Source organism: Equus caballus, chromosome 21, assembly GCF_041296265.1.
Source record: "Equus caballus isolate H_3958 breed thoroughbred chromosome 21, TB-T2T, whole genome shotgun sequence".
Taxonomy (NCBI): Eukaryota; Metazoa; Chordata; class Mammalia; order Perissodactyla; family Equidae; genus Equus; species Equus caballus.
In genome coordinates this window covers 33,374,353-33,385,937 of record NC_091704.1, presented here as the reverse complement: position 1 = coordinate 33,385,937, position 11,585 = coordinate 33,374,353, and the positions used below count along the sequence as shown (strand labels likewise).

The following is an 11,585-nucleotide window of genomic DNA, read 5'->3' as shown; positions in this document are numbered from 1 at the left end:
ATACTTTAGTTGTGGGTCTTTCCAGTTGTGGCATGTGGGATACCGCCTCAACATGGCCCAATGAGCTGTGCCATGTCCTCACCCAGGATCTGAACCAGTGAAACCCTGGGCCACCGAAGCAGAGTGAGCTAACCCAACCACTCGGCCTCGGGGCCGGCCCCTCACGTGCTTAATTTTAAGAGCAGCAATGTTCCAGCGTTTAAAAAAATCTCTTAAAAAACAAATCCTGCAAATTAACCTGCTTTTTATTTTATATAATCCACAGTGAATCATTGTTCTTAAGGTCAGTATCCCATAATACAAACATGTTTCCAACACTCGCCTCAGAAGATAATTTTGTTTTATATGAATAGAGCACTAATCAGATTCTTAGTGGCAACTGATGATTACACATTCAGAATTTACTGGGAAAACAGTGATATCAAATACTATGTTCCATTAGTTTTTAATATAAATCCGCACGTCATAAAAATAATCTTTTTCCAGGCCATGTGTCCAGACTTGCCGTTTGGAAAATATGATCGTTACAACTACAGAACATCAAACTGAATACAGCCCTTTCCTGAGGGCTTGCAAACTGAATCTGGCAACACTTTGGAAAAGTAATACTTTAGGTTCTCAAGAACCCAAAGAGCCCTCTGGCTCTTCCAGTGGGTTCAGCCCTAAATATTCTGAGTCCTTTGAAAAAATTATGAGTTGCAGGTGTTTAAGTTTTCAAGTATTTTCTTTTGGTCTTTTCATTAAATAACCAGTCCTAACAACAAACAAGGATTACAATTTATCGGGGTAATATTTACACTTAATGTACTTCTGCATTTTTCTTCCATCCATTTTCATTTTTATCTCTTTCAACCAAACCTTTCACCTCTTTTCTAAACTCCAGTATTTAACAAAACGTCAAACAAAAAAATAAAATAAACCAAAAAACCACTCCATTACAGTGTGGTTGCGCTAGCTTGCGAACGAAGGAAGTTTGTCCCTTGCGGTGATCCGTCCTGGTGTTTGCCTGCAGCAAGATGGCGGCGGTCTCAATGTCAGTGGCGCTGAGGCAAGCGTTGTGGGGGAGAAGGGCAGTGGCTGTAGCTGCCGTTTCTGTTTCCAGGGGTCCAACCAGGTAATAGGATTTCTGTGCATTTCCTCTCCTTCAGGCTTCTCGCGTCTCTCCACTTTTGCGGTGATGTCTACCGGCCAGGGCCCGGACCTCGGGGAAAGCGTCCTCTCTTGACCCTTTCCTCGGGAGAGGGCGGGCGGATTTGGGACTAGCTGTGATCAAGGCGCGCTGGCCAGGCGAGTGGGGGCGTCACTGCGGGCAGGGGCGAGCAGGCCCTCTGGTTTCTTGGAAACTTTGGGGCTGTTGGTCTGGGACAGGTTCTGTAGGGTGGCGTTGTCTCCGGAGCGGGAGCCCGGCCCCAGCCTCTGGAAAAGGGGCGGAGCCTCACGCGTTTCCTCTCCCCTTCCGCACCCCTCCATTTTTCACCTGTTCACCCATCACTCCAGTCCTTGCTGGAGGGATAAATCCATCTCTTCGTTCCGCGGCTTCAAGTGGTGTTGATTTGGTTTCTGAACAGAAAGATTGTTTTATTCATCAGTCCGCTTGGGAGGAAAACTTGGTTGGAATTCAATGTTAGTAAAAATCTCACTGCTAGGAACCTTGGAAGGTAATTTTTAAAAGGCTGGTGGTGATGTCGGGAGGGTGCCCATCCAGAATTTTATTAAAGCCTCACAATAATTCACAGATTGTCGTTATTGTTTTGCCTTGAAGCATTTTTGTGCTGATGAATTCTTTTTTTCTGACTGCTTTACTTAATTCTCCATTTCCCTATTTTTCCGAATTTTCCCCATTTGGTTATAATACGACCACAACAGCGTACATGCACACACACTAGCATTTTTATCTGCGAAGAATTTTTTATCGCTGTTTTCGCAGCTTGTTAGTATAAGTATAAACCAGGGCTTATGTTGAGTGTCTTCTACATGCTGTGGCGACTGCATTAAGGTGCGTAGAACAAGGATGGAAAGACTGAATGGACAGATGTGAAGGAGGTGGGAGGATTGGGGGTGATTAAAATTGAAAAAAGGGTCTAGTCAAATGCTAATTAGTGTTTCATTAAATAAATACGAAGGGAAAGCAGAGTTAGAACTAGAGTTAATTAGAAAGGATTTTTGAAGGTAAGTTTTATTAAGGTTTTAAATAGTGGGTGTTGGATGGGAAAGAAGAGGATGTCCTGGGTCGGGTCAATGGCTTGTGAAAAGACTTGAAGGCAATAGTAGAGACATATATGCATAATATAGTCATTGAAAAATAAGGATGCTAAGATTGGGGAAAGGTAAAAAATTTTTAGTTAACTGTTCTACATGTGGGGAACTTGAAGAATGGAAAGTATTTCTCTGAGGTAAAAAACTCCACTGGTTGACTTAGGAATAGAATCGAGGTACCCGGGTTAGTTTTTGTTTCCCTAGACATTATGGAGATTAATTTTGCATTCCTTTGTTGTTGTTTTTTTTTTTTTTGAGGAAGATTAGCTCTGAGCTAACTACTGCCAGTCCTCCTCCTTTTTTTGCTGAGGAAGCCTGGCCCTGAGCTAACATCCATTCCCATCTTCCTCTACTTTATACATGTGGCGCCTACCACAGCATGGTGTGCCAAGCGGCGCCATGTCCACACCCGGGATCTGAACCGGCGAACCCCAGGCCTCCGAGAAGCGGAACGTGCGAACTTAACCGCTGCGCAACTGGGCCAGCCCCAATTTTGCATTCCTGAATAATAATGTGTTCACAGTAGCCCTAGAACTGGAAACAGATTTTTAGGGTCCTCTGGTGCATGGCTAATCAAAACATGATTGTAAATCTAAACTTAAGTCACATTTTGTCAGCAATTAAGTAGTTGAAGTTAAGATACTAGATTTTGGAAACTTTCATGATAATTAGTGCTACTTACCCAAATTTAAAGAATTTCTGCTTGAAAATGTATTAGAAGACATTTGGAAATAAAATTTTAAATCGTATTAGATCGCCTTTGTTTCACACTTTAAAAGACTTAAAAGCCAAGGAAAACAAATTTTAAACAAACCAAATGACATTTATTTGCTTTCCGTATATACCACTTTTTTACCCAAAGAGCTTACGATGTCTGTCTCACTTTGAGGGAGATTTATGGCCCTTCTCCCTTACATCTTATTTGCTTTTCGTCTTTAAGCACTCTTTCCATTATGGTTTGATAGTAATGAGGATCCAAAAAAGTTGAGTGTGGACAGAGAACAGTAAATGGGGAAGTCTACATCTAAAATTCACTGTATCGTAATGCTTAGAAAACATTTGCAAATGATGTACCATTTCAGATCACTTGAGTAAAATGAGGGAGAGTAAAATCAGTAAGGCACTTGGTAAGGAGGAGAGAAGTGAAGAAATACGGATATTGAAGAAAAGGAAGTGTCAGTTGAAGGCAGGAAGCAGTTAACTGCTACATTAGCTTATATGAATTAAACTATAGTATATCAGTAAAAAACAAGCAAACCAAGAAACCCAACAACATATACACACAAGAGAGAGAGAAAAAAATTGTTTTAACAGTGTAGATGATTCAGCTGCTAGTTACTGAACTCATGCTCTAGAGTGAGTCCCGGTTTCCACATGCTTCTCATTTCCCTGGACTCAATGAGAGGGGGCAAAACTCTGGATAAATGGCCTACGCTTGTCCTTACTTTCCTAAGCGCTTGTCCAGGGTAAGTTTAACTATTTAGGATTTTAATCTGAAAGCCAGATCAAATAGCACTCTATTTCAAAATAGTAATACTTAGGACTCAGAACATTTGGTGCAGTGGTTTTTGTTTTCGTTTTCTTTAACCTATTCATGTATACTTTTCTCAGCCTTGTTTCATCACTTCTCAGTTAGACTGAGTCTTGTGTTTACCCCATCATAGCTCCTTAGGGTCCTCAGAGGGTATTAATTAATCACTGTTTTGGGGACTAAGCCTCTCTGGGACCTGTTTGTGAGGCCTATTTTATGCTCCAATCTCTGGCTTTATTCTGTTGCTCTATTTCCTTTTTCAGCATTAGATAAGGCAGTATGAAGTTATGAGTCTGCAGGAACCTCCAATGAGTAAGAGGTCCTAAGGGTGACAGGAGTTCTGTGTATATTACACCTTGCTAGGAAACTCTTTTAGCCCAAATTTGAGAAGCATTTAGGACATTTAAAAATCAGTAAGTGGACTTCTTTAGATAGGCTGGATAAACAAATTCATCTCTGAAGGGCAGATACTTTTGCTGTCTTTGAACGTATCAAAGCCTAGTATTGTGAGCATGAAATGTTTCTAAAGTATCCTCTAATAGGTTTCATTGTTTTGCTTATTTTCCTCATTAAAAATAACTATATTTAGTTGGTCTGTTTTCATCAGTAGCAGACTCTTTGTTGAATTCTTAGGAGAATTAGATTTTTTTTTTTTGAGGAAGATTAACCCTGAGCTAACATGTGCCGTCAACCCTCCTCTTTTTGCCGAGGAAGATTGGCCCTGAGCTAACATCTGCGCCCATCTTCCTCTATTTTATATGTGGGACGCCTGCTACAGCATAGTTTGACAAGTGGTGTATAGGTGCACACTGGGGATCTGAACCCAAGAACCCCGGGCCCCCAATGTGGAACGTGCAAACTTAACCACTACGCTACCAGACCAGCCCTGAGAATTAAATATTTTAATACTAATAAATATTAGAATAGTGTCTGACACATAGTAAACTTTATCTAAATAAATGCTAATTTTATTTTTGGTTTGAATAGCCTTAATATATTTCTTTTCTTTAATTTTGGTGGTAGATACTGTGGTAGATGGTATTATTGTTTAAAATATTTTCTTCCATTCCCTGTGACAGCATTATATATCACTGCGCCATTGGCTAAGTGTCTTGTTTTGGCCAATGAAATGTTACTGGAAATGATATGGCATGTCAAGCAGAATCTTTAAGAGCTGTCTCATGTTTTCAATGTCCCTTTTCCCTTGGAAATGAGTGTTTTGCCAGGTCCCCTTTCTCCTGGAATGACGATAACATGGAGCAAAGTGGAAGCTGATTCTTGTAGGTTATATAACATATAAAGTGACTAAGAAATAAACCTTTGTTGTAAGCCACAAAGATGTTTAGATTGTTGGTTACCTTTACTGACTCTTTTTTATACATACGGATACACATTTGCACACACACACATTTGCAGATCAGCAGGTTTTAGCACTTGGACTGATGGTCTGGTGAAGTCACACACTTTTAGAAGGCTGGAAAAGATTTTATTTATTTTTGTATACTTCACAGCACCTAGTTTGATGGCTCACATGTAACAGGTAGATGATTATCACATAGATGAGTAAATATATATTTAGAGATACATGATTGTGAGAACAGACAGGAGCCATAGGCAGTATTTCTGTTAATAGCCTTATCAGTGAAAACCAAGTAGGCACTAACCTACATAAATGTGAATATAAAATATCTATAACATTCTTTTCTAATTATTTGCAGTGGTCTGAGTTTAGGATATTCACCTAACCCTCTGTTAACTTCTGGATTGAACTTGTCTCATAGATAGATTTTCTTTGTACTTATATATTTCTTTGACAAGTGTTCTGACTCCTGTATTCAGATTTAAAAAAAGAAGTGGAAATGAATTTATTTGGGAAAGGGTACTCATGGAACATGAAAGCTTTTTAGGAATAATGGTAACTAAATGGGATGATTAGACTTGCTCTCTGCAAGCTGCTTTACATGAAGTTTTTAAAAATTAATAATACCTGAGGCTTAATGGGGAAAGATGCAGCAGCTTGGTTCCTATGAAATGCATGTTAGAAGAGGTCTCTGGGTATGGGTTGAATACAAAATAAGACAATTTCAAATGGGGAGGCTTCTAAAATATATCATATCCCTTCGTGAAAGTTGAGAATCATTTTTATTGTATTTATTTTGAGCACAAATTAATAATAGCAGTTAACATTTATTTCTCACTTACCTTGTGTTAGCCACTGTGTCAAGGACTTGATCTGCATCATCATGTAATTTTCACAGTAATCCTGTGAACTCAGGTGTTCTTAGTCTCATTTTTCAGATGAGGAAACAGATACAGCTGAGGAAACAGATTTTTAAGTTTACTAGGAAATACGAGGAAAAACAGAAATAAGTTTACTAGGAAATTTAGCAGTCTAAAGGAATATGTTGACTTTTGCAGTGAGAAATATTTTGTCTGATAATAGTAAATTAAAACCCCAGTGTCTTCTCTGTTTTCTTTTCCTTTTAACAAGGTATGTTCTTTATATGAGAGACTATCCAATGGTCTTTACTTTCACTCCACTGTTCCTTTTGTACAGTGAGGGTCTCCAATTGAGGAATTAGGGCTTTTATGTGTGTGTGTGAGGAAGATTGGCCCTGAGCTAACATCTCTTGCCAAGCTTCCTCTTTTTGCTTGAGGAAGATTGTCGATGAGCTAACATCTGTGCCAGTCTTCCTCTATTTTATGTGGGATGCCACCACAGTGTGGCTTGACTAGCAGTGCTAGGTCCACGCCTGGGATCTGAACCTGCGAACCCTGGGCTGCTGAAGTGGAGCACATGAACTCAACTGCTACGCCACCAGCCAGCCCCCCTTGTTTTTTAATAGTATGGATTTTTTCCTCTAAATTTTGTAATTATTTGTGGTGAGAGACTTTCTATAAATGACTTCTTATATTTTCTTACCCTCTTAAACAAAACACATATAATATGTGTATTAAACAAGGTATACTGAAAACATTTTTTTCTTTTACTCCAGTGATCATTAGGAAAAACAAGTATTGTGTTCTGCTGCCTTTAAAAACTATCAGGTGTCTGCTGTGATTTCAGAGTTCTTGTGTCTGTCTTTTGATAGGGTTTTTGTATCCTTCCTTGGTTGGTCTGCTTCCTTTTAGCAGTTTCACTACCCCTTTTCATTTATCATGGGTTTGAATACCAAGCAAGGAAACCTGTTAGAATTTTGTGTAAGATAAAGTAGGCTTGATGAAGCTCTGATGATGGCCACAATTTATATTGTTGTGATTAAAGCCTTGAGCATTTTTAAGATTGACAGATAATTACATATAATACATGAAGTCTTATAACTTTTCTTTTTCTTTTTTTTTAAAGATTTATTTTTCCTTTTTCTACCCAAAGCCCCCCGGTACATAGTTGTATATTTTTAGTTGTGGGTCCTTCCAGTTGTGGCATGTGGGATGCCATCTCAGCATGGCCTGATGAGTGGTGCCATGTCGGCGCCGAGGATTCGAACCAGTGAAACCCTGGGCCGCTGAAGCGGAGTGCATGAACTTAACCACTTGGCTGGCCCCCTATCACTTTTCTTTTTAGTTTTCAGTGTCCAAAGACCCAGATGGAACCTTATTGTACCTGAATTACGCAGTGGCCACATTCTTCATAATGAGTTTCATCTAAATATTTGGATATTTTAGCAAACTAGTCTAAGTCTTTGTCCTTTAAGTAATGGCATGAGAGCAGTTCAGAATTTCTGCTTTCAAATTCTCTTTCTGTTATTTGTTATTGGGCATTTTGATAGGTGAATACAACCTTAGTTTCTTTAGAACTAGTTAGTTGCTTACATGAGACATTTTCTTTTTTTTTTTTTTTTAAAGATTTTTTATTTTTTCCTTTTTTCTCCCCGAAGCCCCCCGGTACATAGTTGTATATTCTTCGTTGCGGGTCCTTCTAGTTGTGGCATGTGGGACGCTGCCTCAGTGTGGTTTGATGAGCAGTGCCATGTCCGCGCCCAGGATTCGAACCAACGAAACACTGGGTCGCTGGCAGCGGAGCGCGCGGACTAAACCACTCGGCCACGGGGCCAGCCCCGAGACATTTTCTTTTTGCCTTTACTCACTAGACTTAATTTTTTCTTTATAGGATCATGTTCCTTTTCAGTGTTTTTAAATGCTTGCAGTGCATCAAAATCACCTGTTGTGAACATAAAAAGTTCAGATGCCTTGGCCCCAATATATATTGGTTCAGTAAGTTTAGGTTAAGGTTTAGCTCCATGGCTATTCTAATGGGAAGCTAGGGCTGAGAACTACTGTTTTATTTTATTTTTTAAATAGTTTCCATGCTATATCTTGAAAGACTTCAAAATGCTTTTTTCCTTGTGGGAGGGGTGAAGGAGATTTCCAGAAACACACACAAATGCTCACATTTTTGCATATTTTCCTAATCTAAGCTTTATGTTTTTCACCCATGCACCGTATAGAGGCTTTTTCTTGGAGAAACTTTCCTTTGAGGCAAAGCAGGCATTGTGATAATTTTGGAGAAGGCAGGCCATGTTATTCACTCTCTAGAGACTCTTGGTCTTCCTTTTGGAAGGGCTCAGGTTTAATATAGCGCAGCTGTTGAACTCTGCCCTTCAAAGTTTTAAGAAAGTGTTTTGTCCTTTAAAATGGAAATGGCTTTTTTAGGGAGGTGGTCTTTGGGTGGATGTAGTTCTCTAAGAAAGTTTCATGCTTTTCTAGAGTTCTTTTGTTTCAGTGATTTTTTTAAGAATTGTTTCAGATGTGAGCACTATCTCTGAGAGTAAAGATCTGGCTGCTTTGTAATATGTTTTGCTATATCCTTAACAAAGCTAGATGAAGAGTTTCTTTCTTTGTGTTTTCTAGGACTCAAAAATATGTTCTTTCCTTTATTCAGCCACTCCGTACATAAGTAGATGGTCCTTGAATAGGGTTTACTAGACAAAAGATCCTGTTCTAGATGACTGTTCAGCAAGCCATATGCTCCTTCTGAAACTGTCAGTCTGTCTCGATGAGTTTTAAAGTGAATACAGATGTTTTGGCTCTTTTGAGGACTACCACTCTTTGTGTGGAAAGAGTACTTTTTTTTCAAGAGATTTCTTCAATATACTTATAGAAATTTGCATGAAATTTGTATTTAATAACTTTTTGTCTTTGTCTAATGAAATTAGATTTAATTTGACATTAGTAATTTGAATTTAATTTTAATATCCTTAGTATAAATGAGATTTGGAGAAATAAAATAGGTCTCAATATGGCTTTCGTTAAGATTTTGTACTTTAGTCTTTTTAAAAATTTGTAACTTGAAGTGCTTTGTAGTATTTACTTTTGTGCAATGAAAGGTGATATTTTGGCAGGAAGGGATAAGCTTTTAGATGTTCAATGCCTTCTACTTTGGTGGGTTAACTCTAGAAATTATAGTTCATAGATTCACTTAATGTTTGAGTTGGAAGAATTTAAGGCGAGAATCTCTAGAACTTTCTGCGTGTTGATTATCTAGCAGTTGAGGAATATATGAGAATTTCTGGTAGCCCTAGAAAACCCTCTATACTTTTAGACTCAGAAACTGGTGTTTCCCTTGAATACTACATAGAAAAATTCTAACTCCCATGCGCATGTCAGCCGTTCAGATAATTGAAGACGTTTGTCATCACTCATTCTCCCTCCAAGTCTGTGTGCTGGGCTTAGCATGTCCAGTTTGTTTACCCTTTATTAGTGACCAGATTTCCTAATGCTTTACTACCTCCGGGTACTCCTTAGGATGTATTTCATTTTGCCAGCATGTTTCTTTGAACTATATACTGTACTTTTAACTAAATGAACTATATATTGTACTTTTAATTAAATGAGATTATTAGTGAGTTGAAAGTAAAGAGTTGACTCTAGGTTGGATTTAAAATTTTTTTATTTTTAAAATTATAAAGAAAAGTTTACATTTTTCCTTTTGGTGAGCAGTTTTTAGAATTTTAACACATGTATAGATTGTGTAACCATAATGATCAGGGTGTATAGAATAACGAAAGGCTTTACGCCAAAAGACTCCCTCATGTTATCCCTCCCAATGCCTCTAATCCATGGCAACAAGTTATCTTTTCTTCATCTCCATGGTTTTCTAATATTGAAACTAATATAAATGGAACCGTACAGTATACAACTTTGTGAAGATTGTTTTCTTCACTCAGCACAGTGCCTTTGAGATTCATCCAAGTTGTGTATATCAATAGTTCATTCCTTTTAATTGCTAAGTAGTATTCCATTATGTAGATGTACCACAGTTTATCCATTCACCTCTTGAAAGACATTTGGATTATTTCCAGTTTTTGACAGTTGCAAATAGAGCCGTTGTAAACACTTTTGTACTGGATTTTGTGTGAGCATGATTTCATGTCTCTAGAGTAGATACCCAGGAGGGAGATTCCTGGATTGTAGGGAACATATGCTTAATTTTATAAGATACTGCCAAACCACTTTGCAGAGTGGTTGTACTGTTTTGCTTTTGGTATTGTCAGTATTTTTAAATTTAGCCATTTTAATAGGTGTAGAATGGTATTTCATTGTGATTGTTTTATAACAACTTTATTGACATATAATTAACATACCATAAAATTCACTCATATAAAGTGTATGAGTTGATGGTTTTTGGTATTTTAACAGAGTTGTGCAACTATTCACAGTCAATTTTAGAACATTTTCATCACCCCAAAAAGAAACCCCATGCCCACCAGCAGACACTCCCTGTTTCTCCCTTCCCCCTAGCCCTAGGTAACCACCAGTCTCCTTTTTATCTCTATAGATTTGTCTACTCTGCATATTTCTTATGAATGCAATTGTGTCATCTTTTGTGATGCCTCTTTTCCTTAGCATAATGTTTTCAAGGTTTGTCCAAGTTGTAGCATCTATTAGTACTTTATTCCTTCTTATTGATGACAAATATTTTATTGAAAGGACATACGATTTTTTTTTTTTTTGAGGAAGATCAGCCCTGAGCTAACATCTGCTGCCAATCCTCCTTTTTTTGCTGAGAAAGACTGGCCCTGAGCTAACATCCGTGCCCATCTTCCTCTACTTTATATGTGGGATGCCTACCACAGCATGGCTTGCCAAGTGGTGCCATGTCCGCACCCGGCATCCAAACCAGTGAACCCCGGGGCACCGAAGTGGAATGTGTGCACTTAACCGCTGCACCACTGGATTGGCCCTGATGTATTTTCTTTTTCCTGATTTTTCTCCCCAAATCTCCCCAGTACATAGTTGTATATTTTAGTTTTGGGGCCTTCTAGTTGTGGCATGTGGTATGCTGCCTCAGTGTGGCGAGATGAGCAGTGCCATGTCTGCGCCCAGGATCTGAACCTGCGAAACCCCAGGCCGCTGAAGCAGAGCGAGCGAACTTAACCACTCAGCCACATGGCGGCCTGACGATATTTTATTTATCCATTAGTTGATGAATGTTTGGTTTGTTTCCACTTTTTGGCTATTATGAATAATGTCCTATGAACATTCCTGCACAAGTTTTTGCATGGACATATGTTTACATTCTTTTGGTTATATACCGAGGAGTTGAATTGCTGGGTAATGTGGTAACTCTATGTTTAGTCTTTTGAGTAACTGCCAGACTCTTTTTCCGAAATGGTTGCACCATTTTACGTTCCCACCAGCAGTGAATAAAGGTTCCAGTGTCTTCACAACCTCATTGTAGGGGCATTAGCTGGCGGCCCCCCATGTGTCCTTGAGGCTCCTTATCTGGGCTATGTGCCAGCACTCATCATGATAACACATCATGGTAACAGTCCTGGGCTTGGTCAACCCAGCTGCT

The 11,585-nt window shown here is 38.8% G+C and overlaps 1 protein-coding gene across 3 annotated transcripts in view; it reads left to right on the top strand.

Moving 5' to 3' along the window:
• The first annotated feature begins 942 nt into the window (after window positions 1-942).
• Window positions 943-11,585, top strand: part of NDUFS4 (NADH:ubiquinone oxidoreductase subunit S4) — a 99,921-nt gene continuing 89,278 nt past the window's right edge. For 2 of the 3 annotated variants that reach the window (XR_011430379.1, XR_011430380.1), the window contains exon 1: window positions 963-1,114. Coding sequence is in view for 1 of the 3 variants with exons in the window: in XM_014734882.3 (XP_014590368.3) it covers window positions 1,017-1,114 (98 nt within the window). In the remaining 2 variants the exon portion in view is untranslated. Of the gene's footprint in view, window positions 1,115-11,585 lie in introns of all 3 variants that reach the window. The other variant, XM_014734882.3, reaches the window with a different exon arrangement.